The sequence below is a fragment of the Cicer arietinum genome, chromosome 5, assembly GCF_000331145.2.
Source record: "Cicer arietinum cultivar CDC Frontier isolate Library 1 chromosome 5, Cicar.CDCFrontier_v2.0, whole genome shotgun sequence".
NCBI classification, from domain to species: domain Eukaryota; kingdom Viridiplantae; phylum Streptophyta; class Magnoliopsida; order Fabales; family Fabaceae; genus Cicer; species Cicer arietinum.
This window is the reverse complement of record NC_021164.2, coordinates 78,360,537-78,382,149: the sequence shown is the minus strand read 5'-3', so window position 1 is coordinate 78,382,149 and position 21,613 is coordinate 78,360,537. Positions and strand designations below refer to the sequence as shown.

The following is a 21,613-nucleotide window of genomic DNA, read 5'->3' as shown; positions in this document are numbered from 1 at the left end:
TATAACGGATTCTAAAGAATAAAGGCCCAACATATTTAATAATTTAATATAAAGTTAAAAAATGATTTGTTAACTAATATAATAAATATAACATTTTTCACCAAAAGAATAATAATAAATAGAACAATACAAAAAATACAAAAACTATGTTAATATATATATATATACACTATTTTTTACCTTTTATTTAAAAGACTAACATAAAGGACATAATCAAAGATAAAACAATATAATTTAAAATCTATCAAGAGAAGCATATATGTATATGTATGAACATTCAAACCTATTTTGATAATTAGACACCAAAAGCAAATTTAAGCAAAACTATCCAAACATAAATCAGTTAACTTTCATGAGTCCACATCGCGGAATCTTTAAATATGATCAAATACTCTGAAAAACTTGCTCTCATCTTGACAACAGAAATAAGCATATTGATTCTTCTCTTGAAGAGTGTGATTCATATGAAAATTCAAGTTTCTTGCAATGTAGCACTCATGAGTGCCAATTCATTTCCATACCGATGAAAATTATGATCACTACCATGCACTGAATCTATAACCAAATGACCATAACATTATAAATCAACTGTATAATCTAATGTACGTATCAACACCATCATATATTGTGGGAAGTAAATCAAGTTGCGGATAGCTTAGTAAGTTTGATTTGTCCTTAGGCATTTTGTGATGCTTGAGTTTATTAATATCTCCCTTTTTGGAGATGCTTGTTGTGTCCCTTACCTTCCATTAAAAAGGAGAAGATCGGTGAATACATACTACACTAATAACCATAAAAGAAGAGAGATATCATCCACTGCAGTAACATTCAATTGAACGTTTTCTCAAAGCTAGAAAGAACCACTTAAGCGACAAAGTTCTCTATCTAGAATTTTAATACTCGTGCATATCTAGACAATTATACTAGTGCATATCTGAATTTGAAACTTTTTCAAACAGTATAAATGTAGACAATTATATACAGCGTACGTATAAAAAAACTCGCATTTATTTCATTTTTTGTCAATTAAGAAGAAAAAGATGGATAAAGCTCCTTATTATAATAGGAGTTGAACCAATTAAAGTTAGTATTCGAGTTGCACGTTGATAAGATTCTTGAACTATTAAATGTACATGCGTTTGAACACTTCAATCATTTGAGCCAACTTTTAGGAGTGAGTTTTAAACTCAAACTCGTTTAACAAAATATTGTTGCATTACATATGACTTGGCTTAAGTTACGGATACACTTTTGGAGGGTAAAGTGCTGAATCACAATAACCACTTATTCAAAAGTCAAGGGTTGTGATTTCAACTTATTGGTTTATAATACATGCATGTGTATTTTATAATATGGACAGCTGTTTTTTCAATCAATGGCCATAAGTTTGCTTCTCACTTTTTTGTTGGGTATAAGTTTGCTTCTCACTTTAATTGAATCAAATTATTTTTTTTATTACATTCCGGTTCAAACCATAACAATTTCATGCAGTTTATTTTAATCAAGAACTTCTTTTGTCAATTTTTTTTGTTGTTGCCAAGATCATGCAATACAGTTGCCTAAATTTTGTGGATTTTAGAATTGTTGGACAATCCAACCAACCAATCTAGTCTAGGTAGAAAAACAGCAGATAAATTACTTATTTTTTATACAAAACGAAGATGGGGTGGATTAATTACATGCACTAATAATCTTAAGGTTGAATGATAAATAAAATAGTATTTTTTTTGCAAGCAATCCTTTACACATAATAAATCTTATTTTTATTGTATATTTATGGATTTAATTCATATATACGACCAATATAAAGAGTTTTTATCCAATTAGTCAATCAAAATTATTAAAAATATTTAACTTTTACCATAAATACCTCTAAAGTCATATTTATGAATTATTGAAATGTGCTGACAATATAAAACTTTTTACGGTGACCGAACATGTAATGTCATCCTCATATGAAAAGAGTAAATTTCAAGAGGCTCAAGTAGTATAAGAACCTTGTCTTTTGTACTACTAAACAAACAATTGCTGTTTCAACAAATATCCAATTCATTGGTGAAACAAATATTGGTCAAGGAAAATCCTCAAAATTCATATTACAATAACCTACATGGAAAAATGAAGTATAATCATGAGAAAGTATACTCCAATTGGCACAACATTATACTTCCAGTATCATTGCTAGTCTACCAAGAATGCAGTGAGGGGACAAACAAATGCGTACTGATCCCAACAATTTAAGTTTTGTATTTCTTTACACACATCTATCTATGTGCCTGCTTAACTCCAATCTCATTAACAAAAACAGGGACCACATTGAGTCAAAATTTATCTACTTAAAAGATTATCCGCTAGCTACAATCTCATGAATGGCATCGCTGACAGTTTCATCGTCGGATCTGACAGTCAGTTTCATTGCAACATCTTTTGGACCATCAAGTCCAAAAGACAACCGCACAAGCACCTTTACATTACCTATGTATACACCCGACAATAAACATGTGTGTGATCTTGAATTGGGTGGAACAACCTCTGTACCCTGCACAGCCCACAAATAAAAGTTAAGATATTACCTTCCAGAAAATAACAGTGAATAACTGAAAGTAGACACCAATAAAAGATACCATCCTTTTCTCATTTGAAAATTTCTTAGGTTCTCATGGAGTCATATAAGATTTGACATCACAGTTACACTTGGCTTGATCGTAGTACCAATGAATTAAAGAACCACTAAGGAATCTCTTCTAATTTAGGTTCTCTACTAATACAGCAGCGTTTTACATGCATGCATGGAAAACCTTGTGGCTGGGGTTTGGCAACGCCATAAAGTTCAACTTATTGGTTGAATAAATGCATTACTAGTATTAATCTATATATGTTCACCAATTGTGTTTGCCTCTAGGTTAGATAATAGAAATATCAAACTCACGTGCACTTAGTTGGATCTTTGTGTGCCAAGTAAAAAGTCTCTTGTTACAACAGTACCTATGAATCTCTTTCAATGTAGGTTCTCTGTGCACTTATTTGGATCTTTGTGTGCCAAGTAAAAAGTCTCTTATTACAACAGTACCTATGAATCTCTTTCAACGTAGGTTCTCTGTGCACGTGTCCATGTGTGTGTAGCACAAAAATGCTGCTCAAATGTGTATGCACACAAGGGCTTCCTTGTGTCTAGAGGTTGGAAATGTCAGGCCCTAGAAGTATACCGAACAGGCAGCCTCTCATTCCTTTCTTGGGTTCATTTATTATAGTTCCTGCATCCGGTCTCTTGGCTACATCTTGTGCATGTAAATGTTGCTGACTGATGTATTTGTCATGCAAGCAACAAAATCAACACATGCAAACAACTAACAGGTAACATGTACAACGAGTTCAGCTCACCAACTTTTAAAACTTGTTCCATACACATTGAATAAGGCACGAGTTTACCCTCACCAACTTTTAAAACTTGTTCATACACATTGAATAAGGAGACGTAATTTTAATGTTCTTTACTTGTCTATATACTTTTAAATTATGGCACTATAATCTTAATTTGCAAACTACTATATCGTTCAGTTTGTATGTTGTTTCGGATAAAATGGGAACGAGCAAATAAGCACAACTGTCAGAGGCTCTTTGTATTACACTGGTAGAACAGGGCATTTAAAAAAAAGTACCATTATAAAGTTATAATAATAATAAAATAGTTTTATTTTACCTCCCCTCCCCTTACAAACCAAAAAAGGGAGGGTTATTTCCCCTTCCCTCCCCTCCCCTCTTTTGAACTAAAGACTGTTGAAGTCTTTATATCAACCAACTACATTAGTATCATTTCTTAATATTAAACCTAAAATTGTGTCTGAGAAAACCCACTTTTGGTTTATGCTCTCTACTAAGTCCTTCATGGAAAACGAATCTGTAATACTAATGTGATACAAAGTAATATTATATTAGTCTTTTAGCAACATATAACACGCGGAATTGTTCAATTATAGCAAGTATGTTACAGTAAAAATTGCACGATCACCTCGACTGTTCATAATCAGTTTAATGAAATAAGTTTGTTAATGGTGATGGCATTTGGGTAATTAACAAGAGAACGTGGATTCAAAACTCCATGCAATCATTTTACACAAAGACATAAATGCTAAATAAAATGGTCTCAACAAAGAGTTAAAAAAGCAGCAGGTAACATCAATGGCTTACCTCACAAGGCTGCAAGCCAAGAAGGTTGATGACGGTATTTACAGCTTCAGCCAAGCTCTCCCTGGGACCAAGACCATACTCATCCACTCGCTCACAATCAGGGCCCATACTTTCCCACGCATTCCTGAAATTAGATACTGCCACTTTCAATGTGTAATCTGCTGAAACAATCTCCAGATCCTCCAACTGGTATTCATCTTCAACACCATCATCTTCAGCCTCACCAGTGGTCGGATCAACCTGAAGAAGATCCAATTTGTGCTGAGATTTTCTAAAAATATATTATAGGTTTCACAAATTCCATAAATGTAGGAAATAAAAACAAGCTTCACGCTTGAAATATGCACTTAATCATGATACATATTGGGACTGGATCAAATAATAAAAAACCCAAAAGCTTCACATAAATAAAGGGGACAAGTACCTCTCTAACAATAAATTTCAGAACATTAGAAAACTTTCCAAGTGTTGGCGCTCCCTCAGGCTTTTCAAATGCCACAAAAATCTGCCCAGGTGAATCATAAGGAAGAGACTTTAGAGGCTTGGAGAACACCTCTGCAAATTCATCTGCTTCTGAAGAATCCACAATTACGATAACCTGTACAAGGAAAGATGATTACAAACAAGTCCTAGATGTGGATTGTTATATGAAATTTGAAGTATCTATGTTAGTCATTACATTTTCTAATAATTGCTCTGGTATTGTGTTTGTGCAGTTGTACTGGAACACAACATGCCTATCAAAAATGTGTTTAACAACGTTAACTGCATATTCTGTCTCAGCTTCCGTGAGCTCCACAGGTGCTGAGGACTGGTAAGAAATTTAACATCAACAAACGTATATCATGTGAGGCATTAAAGAAACAAATAGAATATATATAGAATTGTGAAAGAAAAATCTAGTGTATGAACCTTAAAAAGGTTCCCAAAGTTAGCAAACTCTGGAATGGACGAAAGAATCTTCTGGTATGCATCAGCAGTTGATGGGGGACCACTTGGAGGAGCACCCAAACCAGTTGGCTTTTTACCAGGGGCTTTCTTCTCTGCAAGTGACTGTGATTTGACTTCCTTGGGCACAGAGTCAATGTCAAAAGCCTCTTCTGAAGGCTCCTGTAATCATATCAAACACATGAGATAATGTACTAAACGAATGCAAGAAAAATACCAAGACTTACATAATTTTTCAAACTAGTTTCCAGATTGACAAGTGGGATATCAAATGGCCCAAATAGGAAGTCCTTTACAGCTTTATCAGTCTCAACAACAGAACCATCACCTCCAAGTGTGTTTAGATAAAGGGTTGCTCTATCACGGACCTGCAAATAAATCAAACATAAAATAAAGCAGTTAACAACCTTACACACATCAAGAAATAGAAAATCATCTTCTTTAGGGTGAGGGTGAGGAGGGAGATCTCATCCATATTTTTAAGTTTTAAATAGTTAATAGTTTTGTAGACAAATATGCATATATTATAGAAAGATTTAAAGTAAACAATTCAAAGCTACAAATAATCATATATAATATATAAGCTACAAATCCTAAATATGACAAGTAAAAAACATACACAAGTACTGTATCTCATAAGATACCGTATAAAAAAGGAAAAAAATATTCACCTCATCATCACTGTCAAAAAGACATCGCCTTAGCAGAACAAATATGCGTGGCTGAAAGAGTGAAGTTGAGATTTTAAATTATGTTAGCACCAATATTTTCCCCAAAAGTAGTATAAAAATTAGATAAAATCACTAAGAACAAAATACTAAACAAAAGAAAGGAAACCTTTAATTCATCAACTGCAGCACCAAATTTTGCCAGTGTGCTCACAGCACCAGCCCTAACTGTTGCATTCTCAAGATGTACTCGATTATAAATGAAACGAATATATCTGCTGGGGTCTGATGTTTTTGGTCCTTCAATTCCCAGGAAGTGCAGTATCTATGGTTCGAGGGGAACAAATTGGTTAACAACAAAAAGTATAATTCCAGAAGAAAAATGAACAAATTGTGAATCATGAAGGACAGCCTAAAAGAGATACCTGTGTAGACAGATAAGTGAACTCACAATCTTCAATGAACTCACAGAGATGAAGCAACCCAGTTTCCTTTGCATCAGGGATTTCTCTGATGAGAATCACAATTGAATCTACGATTGCCTTCTTGTACTCAAAACCACCTTCTTCCCTAAGAATGTTACTCAGGAAGTTCATCCTGAAAACAAGAGCACAAGCAAATAAATTATCAATCATTAAGGAAAAAAGATTATGCAAGATATAAAATTTGGGGAGACGAATAATATAGTACAGCACACATACAGAGATCGATATTTCAATGGGAACTTCTGGCACAATGATCTTATTGCTTCCACAACAACAATTTTGAACTCATCAGCGATATCAGACATGAAATTTGTAATCTGTTTCATCAGACGATCTACACTCGATTCATTTCCTGTCTTCAAAAGTGTAGTAATAGCAAGTGTGGCAATGCTTCTGTTCTGGTCAGAAATTAAACTTTCCATATCAATGTTGCAGTTAGTGACTGATGTTGGGTGTGTCATTGCTACCTGCAAAATTTCAAAAGCCGCACTCAAAATTATGAAAATATTTGGGAACTCCTGAAATCTTGATTTTATATCAACTCGTCCAAATCATAGAAAAAAAAATACTTATTCTGTGGGGAGGACTGACGAGGCTTGAGAGGCCTATTAAAAAATACTTCTGCTAAAATTTGAGTAATTGAAGAAGGCTTACCTTGTTCAAGGTGCGGACAGCAGCAAATCTTAAAACTGGCTTAGAAGAACTTAAGAATAGCTGAAGAACAGTAATTGCTGGAGTTAATTCTCGGCTTGTTACACCATTGAGCTCTGTAATAGCCCTGGCAGCTTCAAAAATCACCATCTCTGACTTATGACGGAGGCAACTCTCAAGATAATCATAGAAGGGGCGGTCTCCTGACTGTGTATTATTTCCTGACTCGCGGATAACCTGTAAATATGACAGATGGTAAAGACTAAGCAAAAAATATCATTGCAACAAGATTTGCATGAAAGTAAAATGTACCTGACTTGTGTAACGAATCAACAGGCACTGGGCTAAAGGTGAGCGAACAGTTCCCTTTGTTAAGCTGGTAACCAGCTTGCTAACAGCTAGCCGATCATTCTGTCGTATCTGCAATGTTGAAATCACCAAATAACACATACTCTCTTTAGAATTTATACTTATGTTTTGTGTGATAAAAAATAAAGTAGGCCTTTGAGAAGGCACAATTTAAATAACGTGCAGTAAAATATTTATAGAAGGATTTTAAGTAATAGAGTTTTTCCATCATGGTTCAGCTCAAACTGGAACTCTACAAGATAATTAGTAATTCCACAAGACGTGTAAAGATCTTTGATGATGCCAAAGTTTACAGCAATGACAATCAATGTAAGTAAGAGTTAAAAACTTTTCCAACTCCAACAACAATACAAATATCAACTTTCTCTACCTCGAAAACTTTTCATGGTAGTATAAGAAGCAGCCACTTATAAATTCCTGCTTGAGTTGAAGATAAGAACCCGGCAACCAAGCCATATCTCACTAGGTGGGGTCGGCTACATAGAACAAAACGATGTTTTAACGTTCTATCATAAACCATGTCTATAGCAAAACCATTAACCTCTAAATCTTTCTTAACAGTTTCGTCTATAGTTTTTCTAGTCTTCCTCTACATCTAACAATTAGGTCGCCCTCTATTTGATCCACTCTCCTTTCTATGGGATCTATAGGTCTCCTCCACACATGCCCAAACCACCTAAGTCGAGATCCAACCATATTTTCTACAATGGGTGCTACATCAACTCTATCTGTAATGCAATTTTTATTGGACTAAGAATGTTTGACTAAGCTCAAAGCAATATCATTTGAATACAGAAGAAAAGAGTATACAAGATCATTTAAAAGTCTCTATGTTTGCAAGTCTAAGAAGTCGGGTGTCTCTCTTGGTGTCCGTACTGCCTATTTATAGACCTAGCTTGCCCTCCTCTTGTCCCTTGATCATGGGGTGTTTGTGGCCGATAGGATGGAGAGATAGCAACTGCGGTAAACAACGGTGTGATCCCATACACAGACCAAAAATGAAACAAACAACTAACAACTTCTGCAGGTGAATAATGAATTTCAAGATGTTTTGATTTCTCTTTTTATTACTCAAATTCAGCATCCAATTAAGCTCAGATAGAAATTAAACGCATCTTAAAGAAATGTACTTAAATGGCAGAAGCTGTAATAGTAGAATCATGACTAGCTCGTTCTAAACATTCATCATTCGTGATATTTAGCTGTGATAAAAGAAGAAGTACAGTGAATGATATATAATGACAAAGTAACCAAACCAATCATGCAGCATACCTGGTGTAGCAAACCCAGAGCATGAAACTGTACAAGAGCTGCTCTCGATTGAACAGCTTCCTGAACCTCATTGCTCCACCTTTTGACAATTTCAGGATTTGTCTGTAAAGAGGGGGGCACAAGATAAGTGTGTGGCATACATGGGAACTGGGACGTGCAAAATATATAGATTTACAAATACAAATTAGTATTACCTGGAGTAGATGAATGCCACTAACTAAGGCAGCACTTGCAACAACAGGGTTCTTATCTACAATTGCTTGTTTCAAATACCGCTCAATTTGGGCAAGGAGGGTTCCGTCTGTGATACGACACAACACCCGAATGGCATTTGCCCTATACATATCAATCTTGCTATTCATGTCCTTCATAAGAGAGCTTGTGACAATAATAACCTTTACAAGATCAAAGAAATAGAACAGTCACAATCTAAGTTTATATATGACACTGAATCAAATACCATACTTATAAATCTAACAAACAATTAATTTTGCATAAGAACATGTAACCTCGTCTGCAGAGGGAGAGATCTCCTTTATCATCAGGTAAACCATTCTCCTTAATCCCATATCTCTAGACTGGAAAAGCTTAGTCACAGCAAAGAAAACTTCTGTGGCTTCGGTCTAGCAATAATAAAAAAGGATTCATAATGACTATAACATAACAATTCTACAAAGTCAAACCAGAAATAAACATGAAGATTTATCATATCTCTCAAAACCTTTGTAAATGTCTCTCCCTGATTCAGCAGGTATAGGAGCTTTGTAATAACCTAGAAAAATGAGATAACAAAATAAAGACAACATCAAAATTAAACTCCTGAATAATTTACAGAAAAACAAAAAGCGAAAATAAAAAGTTCATGATTAAAAAAAACCTGTGAACATCTCCTAGCATCTAGTTGTGGATCATTAAAAACCCTTGCCTCCTGAAGAACCGCTCCCTTTTCAATCCCCATGAAAGGGGAGTACTCAGCTGTTCAACAACCAAAATCACAATTAACAAACGTGACAAAGCTAAAAGATCTACACTATCAAATCATCACTGAAAACTGATTCATTCAATTATCTACATTGTGAATTATGTGGCAAGATGAACAAGGAATCGAAATCAAATTGAAGAACACAAAATTGAATCCAATGATCTGCTAGTGCATTAGGAATTGGGAATGGAACATGGATCTGGAACCGAAACGGATTGATTGAAGATTGGAAAGCGATAAAAAGGGAAATGATAATGGAGAAGATGATAGAAAGCAGATCGAATAAAGAAATGGAAAGAAAAGAAGTGAACCTTCATCGTCGCGGTCATCGTCCTTCTTCACGAGCTGCTGAGCCATAACCGTAACTGAATCTATGGGATCTGTGAATGCACCACTCGACTTTATTTTAATTATTTTGATAAATGTAATAAATGAGTGCTCCGAGAGAGGAAGAAGAAGGAGAATGTTGTTTCAACTTTCAACTAACGGGTTATCAGATCATCAGTGCTTTGTATTCCAGGACGTAGATCGGGTAAGGCATCGACTACTAAGGAAATTTAAGATTATTACATTTTTTTTTCACGAAAAGGATTGTTACTTTTTCTAATTGTAATTGTTATTTATATATTTATATTTATAGTGTTTAATTTAATTTTTTTATAATATAAATTTATGAGAAAATAATGTGCTCCGGTCTAAGTATATACCATTTTTTTACTCAAATAACTATTTATGAATCATAATAAGTCTCTTATTTCTCATTTTTTAAAGTCTTAAAATTATGATATTTTACAACACTAATACAATCTTAAGTAATCAAATTTTTTTATTAATTGTAATTAATAAAGATATAAGTAAATAAAACTTATTTTATTGTTGAAATCAACTTAATTAATTATTTTCTTAAAAATTGAGCACAATCTAAATGAGACATTTAAAATGCGATGGATGGAGTAATCACTTTTGTTTCCATACACAAAAAATGTTTCACATTTCAAAATTGAGATTAAAGGTAGCTTTAAATAACACTAACACTTTTTTTTTATCTATTAATATGTATTTTATTAAGGACAATATCACGAGGGCACACACAAGAGCCAAAATGAAGAATACATTGATAATGTGGCTTGAGATCACAACAATTTGCCTTACGAGAATGGAGGCTCAGGTGTAAGAGATTTGAAAGCTTTTAACATAGTTGGATTGAATAAATAGTGTTAGAGATTTAAAATAGTATTGTATGATCTTAGGTTAAGGTGTTGGACAATAAATATGGTGTGGTGAACGATGGAGTTGAGGAAGATCTTGTAATAGGGTCAATTTGATGGAAGGATATTGTTGTGAGAAGAATAGGTTTTGAAGTAGATTACTTTGATATAAAGTTGTTTAAAGTTATTGAAATGAGAGTACTACTATGTTTTGAAAGGATAAGTGGTTGGTAGGTGGAGTCTTATGTGAGAAGTTCATAAAGTTGTTTAATTTGTTTGTGCAACAAAATAAATATCTATATGTGATGTTAAACTTATTGCATATGAAGGGTGCTCCCGGATGGAGATGGTAGATAGGGGTGAGAATAGAATATGTCGAACTTTGAAATGTTTTGTGTTGACTTACAATTAATTCTTTTTATGTCTGAGTCTGACATATGGTCTATCATAGATTTTTTTTTTCTTTTTTGGTTTGATCTGACATTTTTAAAACTTGATCTAGTCTGAAAGTCTATTTCACATTAAAACATTTAAATAGTATATTTTATATATTTTTTTAAATAGACTAAATTATGCCTTTATATATAAGGGAAACTAATAAAATAATAAACATAAAAAAAATTAATAAAACTATACTTTTTTTTTACTCAATATATATATATATATATACCGACCTATCAAGTCTAATAGATTTTTTTTATAAGTCTGGGTCTTACATATTTAAATTAATATGCTTTAGAAAAAAGTATGAACCAAACATTTTTATTAAACAAATTAGGTCAAACGAGACTTTAAGTAGGTAGACCATAGACCTTAGACGAACGACCTAACTTATTTCGACCCATAATGGTGGTGGTCTGTTTACATGGGAGAATAACTTAGTGGAGGAGTTTAGAGTTGTTTCGAATAATATTCATTTGCAGGTTAATGTAGTCGATAAATGGTATTGGAATAATATTCGAGCAAGTTCATGTTCGACAAATAAGACTTATCTTGTGTTGTTGGAGGAATTTGTCAAAAAATTTCCAACATCTTTTTTTCAAAACTTGACATCTTTATGTTCCTACAAATATCTTTTTATTTGCGTTGAGACTTTATTAAAATAGTTTGTCTCTGAAAGATAATTTATTTTGACGAAACATTATTTTATTTGAATCTCAACAATATGTCGCAAGTTGCTTGATATTAACTGCAAAAATTTATAAATAAACGCAGACAAATAAGATAAATTTTATATCCCTCTTTTAAAAAATATTCCCTAAGAAGATTATAGTTGATTTTCTAGATTATTTTAGTCTATAATGAAATTTATTCAATTTGATTTAGTAATATTTTGAGAGGATGAATTGTACGTTAAAAAAAAAAAAGCAAATTTTTCAATAATTTTCGTATTATTTTTACTATCTAATGAGTCGTGTTATATTTGAACTCATTCATTGTATGTAAATTGAGCTTGTGTAATGTGCTATCAAGGAACAAGATTTAGTCATCAACATAGTCACAATTATATGCTCTGATCAAAATCGTTGCATTAAGATTTAACTGGTATTCAAAGTAAAACTTAAAATTGATAAAAGTAAAATATTCGATCATCTAAAATTCAAAACTAACCGATTGTGTTTTTGGTGAACATATACAAGGGAATACAATTCCATGTATGTATTCATTATGGTAGAGTCTCAATTTCAAACTTTGAAATAAGAAAATCAAATAACAATATGAAAGTATAAAAAAAAATAGATAACTGGCTAGATCATCATATACATTAAATGATTTAAAGAGTAACTTTGTGTTCTATAAAGTCTAAAGGTTAAGTTTTCTTGAGCACATTTAGAATCTTGTTTAAATAGGAGAATTTTTTAATTTTTTTAGAAAAAGGTCAGACAAATTTGCAACATAAATGATCCAACCTTTAAGTACAAATTTGCACCGCATAATTCGTGGCCAAATGGACCAACATACTTCCCACAGATAAACACAAACAAAAATTAAAATTTAAAAATATTATATTTAAATATACTTTTAATTCTCCTATTTTATTTAAAATAAAATTTTAATCTTCTCACTTTAAAATTGATTGTTTTATTCATTTATTTATTAATGCTTGAGATTTTTATGGTGACTCGTCATTTTAAAGATGTGAAATTTTCATTAATCACTTGACATTTAGACATTATTATTTTTATTTATATATTAAAATATTTAAAATTTATTTAACTATTTTTAATAATTTAAAATATTTATATAATATATTTTAAATTTTCTTTATTTTATTTTAAATATTTAAATTTAATATTTTTTTAATATTATTTAATATATATATATTATTTTAAATATTTCAATATATAAATAAAATTAAATACAACAATAATGATACATAATTTTTTATTCAAGTAAAAATGTGTTTGAAGTGTCACGTGAGAGTGCCAACTAATAAAAAAATTGTGAAATCAAAAATTTGATGTTAAAAATAAGGAATTAAAGGGATATTTTTGACAAAATAGAATAGTAAAAAATGCATTTAAGTCAAAACAAAAAAAAAATTCAAAAACATAATTTGAAAAATTATATACACATTTTTTAAAATAATAATGAGATTCAATGTTTTATGTTTTAAAATATCTCACAAAAACATTCATTGATTTTCAAAATCTCAAAATTTAGATGTCACATCCTTGTTGGTCATAGTGGTTAGATGAAAACAAATATTAAATTCAAGTGATTAAATTTAAATTTTCAAAATCTCAAAATTTAGATGTCACATCTTTGTTGGTCATAGTGGTTAGATGAAAACAAATATTAAATTCAAGTGATTAATAAATTAAAGACAAATTATTTAAGAGATTTTTCTAGTTAAAATAATTATCGGTCCGACTTGTCTTTATCATAATCAGTTTTTCGCATAGAAACATAATATTTATAATTTGATGTTCTCAATTGAATTGAACTTTTTTAATTTTTACCATTTGCCTCCTTTGAATAAAGATATTGTTACAGGAACTGTGTACCGTATAATCAATGAATCATACAAAAAGTCATAAAAGAATATATGTGTCATGTCTTTCTCTGTGATATTGCTGTGCAAATTACTCCCTCCCGTGGCTTGAGTTAAAATTGTGTGGTTAGATGTTCAACATTTACTTTTGTTAGCTAGACAATTCACAAATTAAGTTGGATTACATCACATTAGAAGAAGCTTGCTTCTCAGGAGTGTTCATCCGACTTCCAATTCCAGTTCCAATCTTCATGCTATATTCAGCTGAAGATTGTTCACTACTTGAAATGGAAAGGTTAAGACCATACTCACTCGTTCCACCAAACTCACTACTTGCAACACCACTGTCCAATGCTAGTTTCCTGAACTTTTTCATGTCAGCACTATATGCCCCTGCATCATAATCTCCACTTATGCTACTATACAAAGCACTCTCTCCAGGTTTCACTCCATCCTGATTAAGGACTTCTAGTACTGCATCTCCCTCCAGTACCCGAACAATCTATTTAATTGACATAAATCATCATCACATTCATATTTTTGTTAGCTTATAACTAATTATCAACATGCCTTACATAACATAAGGTTCCATATATATACCTGACTCATTCTTGGACGCCTTCTTGCTGAGTGTCTAACACTAGCAGCAGCACAAGCTACCATACGTGCTATCTCCTGTTTATCATAATTGTCCTCTAAACGTGGATCTACCAATCCTTCAAATGTTTCATTTTCCAATGCTTTTGTACAAAGTGGTCTAGCCTGCATTTTCATAGACACATTAATTAAATTAAACAACCGAACATTATATAATATATTCATAAGTGAAACAAAACAATGTTGAAATATTAAATGTTATGTGTATATATACCCAATCAACCAAATTGTCTTCATAATCACCGCGGGTACCAAGCGGTCGTCGTCCGGTTATAAGCTCCAAAAGCATAATACCGTACGAGAAGACATCGGATTTATCGGTTAGCTTACCGCTCGAAGCATACTCAGGAGCCATATACCTGAATTAATACACACACATGTAATTGTTTAGAAATTAATTAGAATTCAATTGGTGGAATATTTGCACTACACATAAATAAACAATAAATATAATTGGTAATTAATTACCCAAATGTTCCCATGACACGAGTAGAAACATGAGTGTTGTTGTCTTGAGTAAACTTTGCCAATCCAAAATCTGACACCTGAATAGATAGAATTTCTAATAATTACCCAAGAAGAATCGAGGAATCATATACATACAATTAACAAACATATATTGAATCATATACATACTTTGGCTTCAAAGTTGTTTTCAAGTAAAATGTTTGCACACTTTATGTCTCTGTGAATGATTCGAGGGTGACCTGCAGATTATTGTTTCAACAAATTATTAATGATATTTTCATCCTTAATCAACTAAAGCACAAAAAAAAAAGGAAAAAAAAGTCTGTTATATAGTTATTTATGAGAATTAGATTATAAGCATATAACTTACAATCCTCATGTAAATAAGAAAGTCCTTTGGCAGATCCAATTGCAATTTTAAGCCTTGTGCCCCAATCCATCACAGGTCGACCTTTCCCTGCAAACGTTATATATAATAAAATATATATGATATGATTTATGATATTAAGTATCAAATAAAATTGTATAGTTAGGTAGCTGACCATGAAGGTGATAATAAAGTGTCTTGTTGGGAACAAATTCATAAACGAGAAGCTTCTTAGTATCAGAAATGCAACAACCAACAAGTGAGACAAGATATCGATGATGGACACGACTGATAATATCAACCTCAGCTTGGAATTCTCTGTCACCTTGTCCACCAGTGGATTTGAGACTCTTGACAGCAATTTCCTTACCATTAGGGAGAACACCTTTATATACATATCCATACCCACCTTGACCCAACAAGTTTCGTTGTGCAAACCCACCAGTGGCTACTGATAAGTCGTCATGTGTGAAAGAGTTTTGGGTGAATCCAAGTGCTACTGTTGGGTGTGGTGGTGGTAATACTGGACCATGGGGCCCAGAGTAACTAGAGCTGCTTAAGTCACTGCCCACCCATTGAGGAGGTAAAGGTGCTGGACCCCAACCTCCACCTGGAGGTGCTGCTGGCATATTAACAATGTGTTCCACATATTGATTTCGAGCTGCAATTAGACATTTTAAATACTCATTATCCCAAAAAATATTATTTAATTTTAAATAAAATGAATTAGGGGATTTATAATATATTTACCGCCAGGTTGGTTGGGGTAGTAATGAATGGGACTTTGTGATTTCTTCTTCTTCTTTATTGAACAAACAATGCAGAGTATGATAATGACAAGGAGCAATAACCCAACTCCACCTACAATTCCTATTATAGCTGCCGCGCTCAATTGGTTTCCACTATCTTCATGTCTACTGTGGTTGTTATTCCAACTTGATGACGTTGGTGGCAACAACCGATGATGTGACGGCGGAGGAGGAGGAGAAAATACTTGTCGGTTTGGAGGAGGAGGCGGCGGCGGAGGTGATGAGGCCGGTGGAGGGGGTGATGGCGGCGGCGGCGATGAATTATCGCCAGTCGGTGTTGATGGTGGTGGCGGCGATGAATTATCACCTGTCGGTGGTGGTGGCGGCTGCGATGAATTATCGCCGGCTGGCGGCGGCGGCGGCGATGAATTATCACCGTTCGGTGGTGGTGGTGGTGGCGGCGATGAATTATCGCCGGTCGGTGGCGGTGGCGGTGGCGATGAATTATCGCCGGCTGGTGGCGGTGGCGGAGATGAATCGGGTGGAGATGGTGTTGGAGAATTGGCATCTGAATTTGAAGCCATTATAATTAATGACCTGGAGAAGTCTAACCCTCCCTCAAATATTAACCCCGATCGTGTATCTTAAAACCTGAAGTAAAAAAAACATAATAATATTAATAATACCCTCTGTTTTCTTATTTTCAAGTACATTTTTTTGTACATAATAATAATGTTGATGTTTATTTTTTTTCATTGAGAGAGAAAGATATGATTGAATAGGGGTTAATCATGTTATGTTACCTGAGGCTGAGAGCGAAGTTGCAAGAGAATTTTCTGAAAAGAAAGAGATGACTATGCATGGTAATAGTTTCACCAAGAAACCGTGTTGTTTTTCTTTCCAACTCATCTCTTACAAAGCACCAATTTCTATTTTTAACTAGCTATGGTTTTCTTTTCTCTCTGTCAGTTGTTAATGTTAATATTACACATCGTTGTCAAATCTAAGCTAAAATATTTACTCAACAATTTTAATCAAATTATCGCTGTTTATTTGTTGGGGATCTGTTTGTTAAAACGAAATATGCATCCTATTTATGCGTTGCACCATGTCACCCGTCGATCATAAGGTTCGAATTAAAAGTATATATCGTGGGTTTTGGCTGGTTGATTAACACTGACAACTACATTATATGAATATCTTACATTCATTCTTTTACTTTATCCGAATAACTTGTTTAAAAAAAACACACAAATTTAAATAGCAATTAAAAAAATAATAATATAATTCTAAATAAAATAAAAAACCACGATCATTATCTAATAACAATGAGAGAATAACACTACATAAAAATTATTATATTATAATTCATAAATTTATTTTATACTTCTCTTATCTTTGGTACATTTACAAACTTTTTAAAATAAATATTTAAATTATATCTTATAATGTTTTAACATAAAAATAAAAAAATAAAAAATAAATAAATTAGGTAAATATTTAAAGTATTTCTCACTTGTGCTATGTAACGAAAAATTTAAAGTCTAGAGTCATATATGCTAAATTAAAAAGAAAGAGAGAAAAGTGGGGGGAAATGTGATTTTTCTAATATCCGTTTTTTTATATTAAAAATGATGTCCACTCCCTAAACAAACATAAAAATATCCCACTTTTTATATAAATATCCAACTTTTTATAGGTACACACATAAACCTCATCTTTAAAATGTTGACTTTTTCGATGTTGTTAAATTTTTCAAATGTGTGTTCAATGCGATTAACATTTTTTTCCCGTTAATTTTTCAATTGTCTTTTAGGTATGAAATTTAGTTATTATCACTAATTAGAACACGACAACAATTAAATTACATAATACAAATATTTTAACCTCACATGAGTTATGAGTACAATTATCCTAAAAACTTAATTAATACATCATACATATTAGCAATCATTGAACATGCGGCTGCAACAACTTATTTAAATAAATATGTCACATCATAGATTGAAGTTGCATTCTATTTCATTATTACATTTATGCATCATATTTAGTGGCACTTGGCCTAGGTTCAAAATCCACCTTGAACTTTTCATTTATTTCATCATCAATATTGTTGTTTTCATAAGTTGAAATATTGGGTCTTGATACAAAATCTTTAACGACTTCTTTCTTTTTTTTTGAACCAATTCCATTGTCTCCATAAGTTGAAATATTGGGTCTTGGTTCAAAATCTTCAAAGGCTTCCTTCTTTTCCTTAAAATCAATTTCATTATCTCCATAAGCTGAAATATTGGGTCTTGGTTCAAAATCCTCAAGGGTTTCCTTCTTTTCCTTAAAATCAATTTCATTGTCTCCATAAGCTGAAAGGTTGGGTCTTGGTTCAAAATCCTCAAGGGCTTCCTTTTTTTCCTTAACATCAATGTCGTTGTTATCATAAGCTGAAATATTGGGTCTTGGTTCAAAATCTTTAACGGATTCCTTCTTTTCACTAGAATCAATTTCATTGTCTCCATAAGCTGAAAGGTTGGGTCTTGGTTCAAAATCCTCAAGGGCTTCCTTTTTTTCCTTAACATCAATGTCGTTGTTATCATAAGCTGAAATATTGGGTCTTGGTTCAAAATCTTTAACGGATTCCTTCTTTTCACTAGAATCAATTTCATTGTCTCCATAAGCTGAAAGGTTGGGTCTTGGTTCAAAATCCTCAAGGGCTTCCTTTTTTTCCTTAACATCAATGTCGTTGTTATCATAAGCTGAAATATTGGGTCTTGGTTCAAAATCTTTAACGGATTCCTTCTTTTCACTAGAATCAATTTCATTGTCTCCATAAGCTGAAATGTTGGGTCTCGGTTCAAAATCTTTAATGTCTTCCTTCTTTTCGTTATAATCAATGACGTTGTCTTCATAGGCTGAAATATTGGATTTTGGTTCAAAATCTTTGATGTCTTTCTTCTTTTCCTTATTGTCAACGTCATTGCCCTCATATGCTGAAATGTTAGGTCTTGGTTCAAGATCCTCTATATACACCTTCTCTTCTACGATGACTTGTGTGTCTTTCACAAGTTTCTCATCACAATGTTTTAGACCCTTTTTAGAGTTCGTGTTAAGGAGTCCTTGAATTGCTTCTGGCATATCTTTATCTTTCATGACCATTTTCCAGTATTCTGCTGGATCTTTTCTTGATTCTACCATTGCTACAAACTTTTCCAAAAACCAAAAAGAAAAATTAATAAGACAGAGAAAAAAGTAATGCTCGGTTGACATATTTTCTTTTAAAATAATCAAAGAGAATGTGTGTTAAAAAGCGTGTTGCTAGTAATTATCTTTAAGTAAAGTATATTGTTTTAACGATACATCATTCTTACAAAACTAATTTATACAGTGATAGACGTCTCTATAAATAATTTTGAGACCATATCTTTAATGTACGTGAGGTTTGAGTTCTTTTTAATACATCCTCTACACCGAACATTATCAGACTTAATGCATGTATATATAGATGGTAAGTGGCTCAACCAATAGACTTTGATACTATATTATATTTTTATATTGAGTTAACTAATTCTTATAAAATCAATCAAGTTTAGAAGATGAGTGATCTTTCCATAAATACTTTTGAGACCTTATATTTAATACATGCAAGAATTGTGATTTTTCAATATCTATTAAAAATAGAATCTGTCAACAAATCTCATTGTCCCTATACATTCAACATTTTGGCTTTATAAATAATTTATTTATTAAATATCTCTAATTATTTTATGATTTTAGTACGATGTAATTAAAAAAATGTTTTTAGTTACCGACAAGTAAACAATAAATATATATCAAAATAATTATATAAAAAAAGTATGTATCAAAATAAAGTAAAACAATAAAGATTAAGACGAATAGTAAAGAAATTCAATAATTTAATTTAGTCAAGTGATAAAAAGATAAATATTAAATTTGACAATAAATTAAGAATAATACATGTAACATTATTAAAAATATATAATTGAAAAAATAATCATAATATTACATTGAATATTAAAACTATCATTCATATTGAAATAATTATTTTTACAAAATCGATGATGGGACGAATAGAGTAGCTTTTTTTAATCTTAAACAAACCGTCAATTAATCGTGTAATTAAGTGTAATATATTAGAAGGTGCTAATATTTTTTTTGGAAGTACAATTAGAGTAGTACTACTAATGGAAACACGAAAAGTAAAACTTACTGAGAAAAGCAAAAGAGGAAAAAAAGCGAGAGCAGGTCTCATCTTTAAGAATCAAATCAAAGCCTCGCTATATCTGATTAATGTTTGTATGAATGATTCATATAACTTAGTTAACCACCTATTTATAGTAACGTCGACGAGAGATATCACGTGACCACGTGTGTCTATTATGTATAGTACCAGTACCACTTTAGACAATTATTGAAGACGGAACCATGATTTAGTCATTAAAATGATAATTTATTTTAAAAAATAAAGTGAACAGTAATAATTATTGATTATTAAATTTATTATTATTATTTTATATACATATGACTAATTATATATTATTATAATATTAATAATTTATCCATTTACTTCCTCACTTTTTCAATTTAGAATCGTCAAATTCTATTAAATCTATGTTAAATTAACCACTATTAATCGCCGACGTTTTAATTTTGAAAGGATTGCTCACGTTTTAATTATACAGTTTTAGAAGAATATTATATTTAGGGAAGACAATAAAATCTGTACCTACTATTCCTCACTCAATCCGTTTGATTTTGACAGGGAAAACTATATTTAATTGAGTGCGCGTGCATATTTTTCCTAAAATTAATATTCTTAGTAGAGGGATTTGGGGATGGTGATATCCACCCCGCACCTCCACTCGAACTTGTCCCGCAAATAATGTTATTTCAAATTTTAAAATTTAAATACATGTACGTATTGAATATACTTAATATATTTTTTTTAATATTAAAAATTATAATATTATCTTTATAACTTTTTTATTATTTGTCTAATAATTATTATTTTATTATATTAATTATAATAAGTATAATTTATAAATTTATATATATGAGTGGGTGCACGTGCGGACGAGAAAACCCGAACACCGCTATGAACAAAGATGAAAGCTTAAATTTAAGTCCACTATGAAATGGAGGTGAATGTGAATTTTCTCTAATTAATCGGTTGTAGGAGTGGATGAGACGAAATTCGTCCTTACCCTACTTCATTACCATGTCTAATTATACCAAAAAATAAATAAATATTAAGCTAAATAACTTTCGTATTAAAAAATATGTACTCTTATATTTGGAGATGTTGGGGTCTTTTGCAAAACTCTGAATAAGGAAAAAAAAAAAAGAGCGATGTTGATAAAAATTGCATAAATAAAATTTGAAAATACATGTATCACATTAAATTTTAAATTCAATTTATCCTCGTAATTTTATGTAATATTAAACGGATAACAGACGGATAAACATCAATCCTTATATTTGAACCCACGGCCATGTAGAAAAAACCCAAAGAACAAAAACACTCGAGCAACAACAAGACCATATCATTCTTATAACAGTAGTATTATATAATGATTAAATACTTGAGTAAATAT

The 21,613-nt window shown here is 31.9% G+C and overlaps 3 protein-coding genes across 4 annotated transcripts; all 3 read right to left on the bottom strand.

Annotated features, from left to right (window-relative positions):
- Window positions 1–1,988: 1,988 nt before the first annotated feature.
- On the bottom strand, window positions 1,989–10,141 carry LOC101495461 (coatomer subunit gamma-like). The gene is made up of 18 exons (XM_004500758.4): window positions 9,875–10,141; window positions 9,459–9,556; window positions 9,303–9,353; window positions 9,091–9,204; window positions 8,776–8,976; window positions 8,582–8,683; window positions 7,253–7,360; window positions 6,944–7,177; window positions 6,506–6,756; window positions 6,230–6,401; window positions 5,974–6,129; window positions 5,808–5,858; window positions 5,364–5,504; window positions 5,101–5,298; window positions 4,868–4,999; window positions 4,613–4,786; window positions 4,189–4,428; window positions 1,989–2,539 (listed from the first exon to the last, which is right to left on the bottom strand). Exons 1-18 carry the CDS (start codon window positions 9,918–9,920, stop codon window positions 2,345–2,347), a joined length of 2,664 nt encoding a protein of 887 aa, XP_004500815.1. The 5' UTR covers window positions 9,921–10,141; the 3' UTR covers window positions 1,989–2,344.
- A 3,572-nt stretch (window positions 10,142–13,713) lies between these two features.
- On the bottom strand, window positions 13,714–17,079 carry LOC101505888 (proline-rich receptor-like protein kinase PERK15). 2 transcript variants are annotated; one of them, XM_012715967.3, is made up of 9 exons: window positions 16,811–17,079; window positions 16,009–16,658; window positions 15,434–15,919; window positions 15,262–15,348; window positions 15,060–15,130; window positions 14,892–14,968; window positions 14,638–14,782; window positions 14,367–14,528; window positions 13,714–14,268 (listed from the first exon to the last, which is right to left on the bottom strand). In XM_012715967.3, the coding sequence occupies exons 2-9, from the start codon at window positions 16,589–16,591 to the stop codon at window positions 13,948–13,950; spliced, it is 1,932 nt and encodes a 643-aa protein (XP_012571421.1). In that variant the 5' UTR covers window positions 16,592–16,658; window positions 16,811–17,079; the 3' UTR covers window positions 13,714–13,947. The 2 variants fall into 2 exon arrangements, with proteins under 2 accessions (XP_012571421.1, XP_073224683.1); XM_073368582.1 differs by lacking the exon at window positions 16,811–17,079 and having other exon boundaries at window positions 16,009–16,752.
- Window positions 17,080–17,866: 787 nt separating this feature from the next.
- LOC101495793 (uncharacterized) lies at window positions 17,867–20,381 on the bottom strand. The gene is made up of 2 exons (XM_004500759.4): window positions 20,230–20,381; window positions 17,867–19,205 (listed from the first exon to the last, which is right to left on the bottom strand). The coding sequence occupies exons 1-2, from the start codon at window positions 20,269–20,271 to the stop codon at window positions 18,042–18,044; spliced, it is 1,206 nt and encodes a 401-aa protein (XP_004500816.1). The 5' UTR covers window positions 20,272–20,381; the 3' UTR covers window positions 17,867–18,041.
- Window positions 20,382–21,613: the final 1,232 nt, after the last annotated feature.

Bases quoted from the DNA above. Each gene is read 5' to 3' on its own strand.
- LOC101505888 (XM_012715967.3), bottom strand. From the start codon at position 16,591: ATGGCTTCAAATTCAGATGCCAATTCTCCAACACCATCTCCACCCGAT. The intron at 15,131-15,261 runs GTAAGTTATATG...AATAATCTGCAG, and splicing joins TTCTTATTTACATGAGGATT to GTCACCCTCGAATCATTCAC. The intron at 14,529-14,637 runs GTATATATACAC...ATGAAAATGCAG, and splicing joins AAGACAATTTGGTTGATTGG to GCTAGACCACTTTGTACAAA.
- LOC101495793 (XM_004500759.4), bottom strand. From the start codon at position 20,271: ATGAGACCTGCTCTCGCTTTTTTTCCTCTTTTGCTTTTCTCA. The intron at 19,206-20,229 runs GTAAGTTTTACT...TTTTTGGAAAAG, and splicing joins TTCCTCTTTTGCTTTTCTCA to TTTGTAGCAATGGTAGAATC.
- LOC101495461 (XM_004500758.4), bottom strand. From the start codon at position 9,920: ATGGCTCAGCAGCTCGTGAAGAAGGACGATGACCGCGACGATGAAG. The intron at 7,178-7,252 runs GTACATTTTACT...TCATATTTACAG, and splicing joins TGATTCGTTACACAAGTCAG to GTTATCCGCGAGTCAGGAAA. The intron at 5,000-5,100 runs GTTCATACACTA...ATTTCTTACCAG, and splicing joins ACTTTGGGAACCTTTTTAAG to TCCTCAGCACCTGTGGAGCT.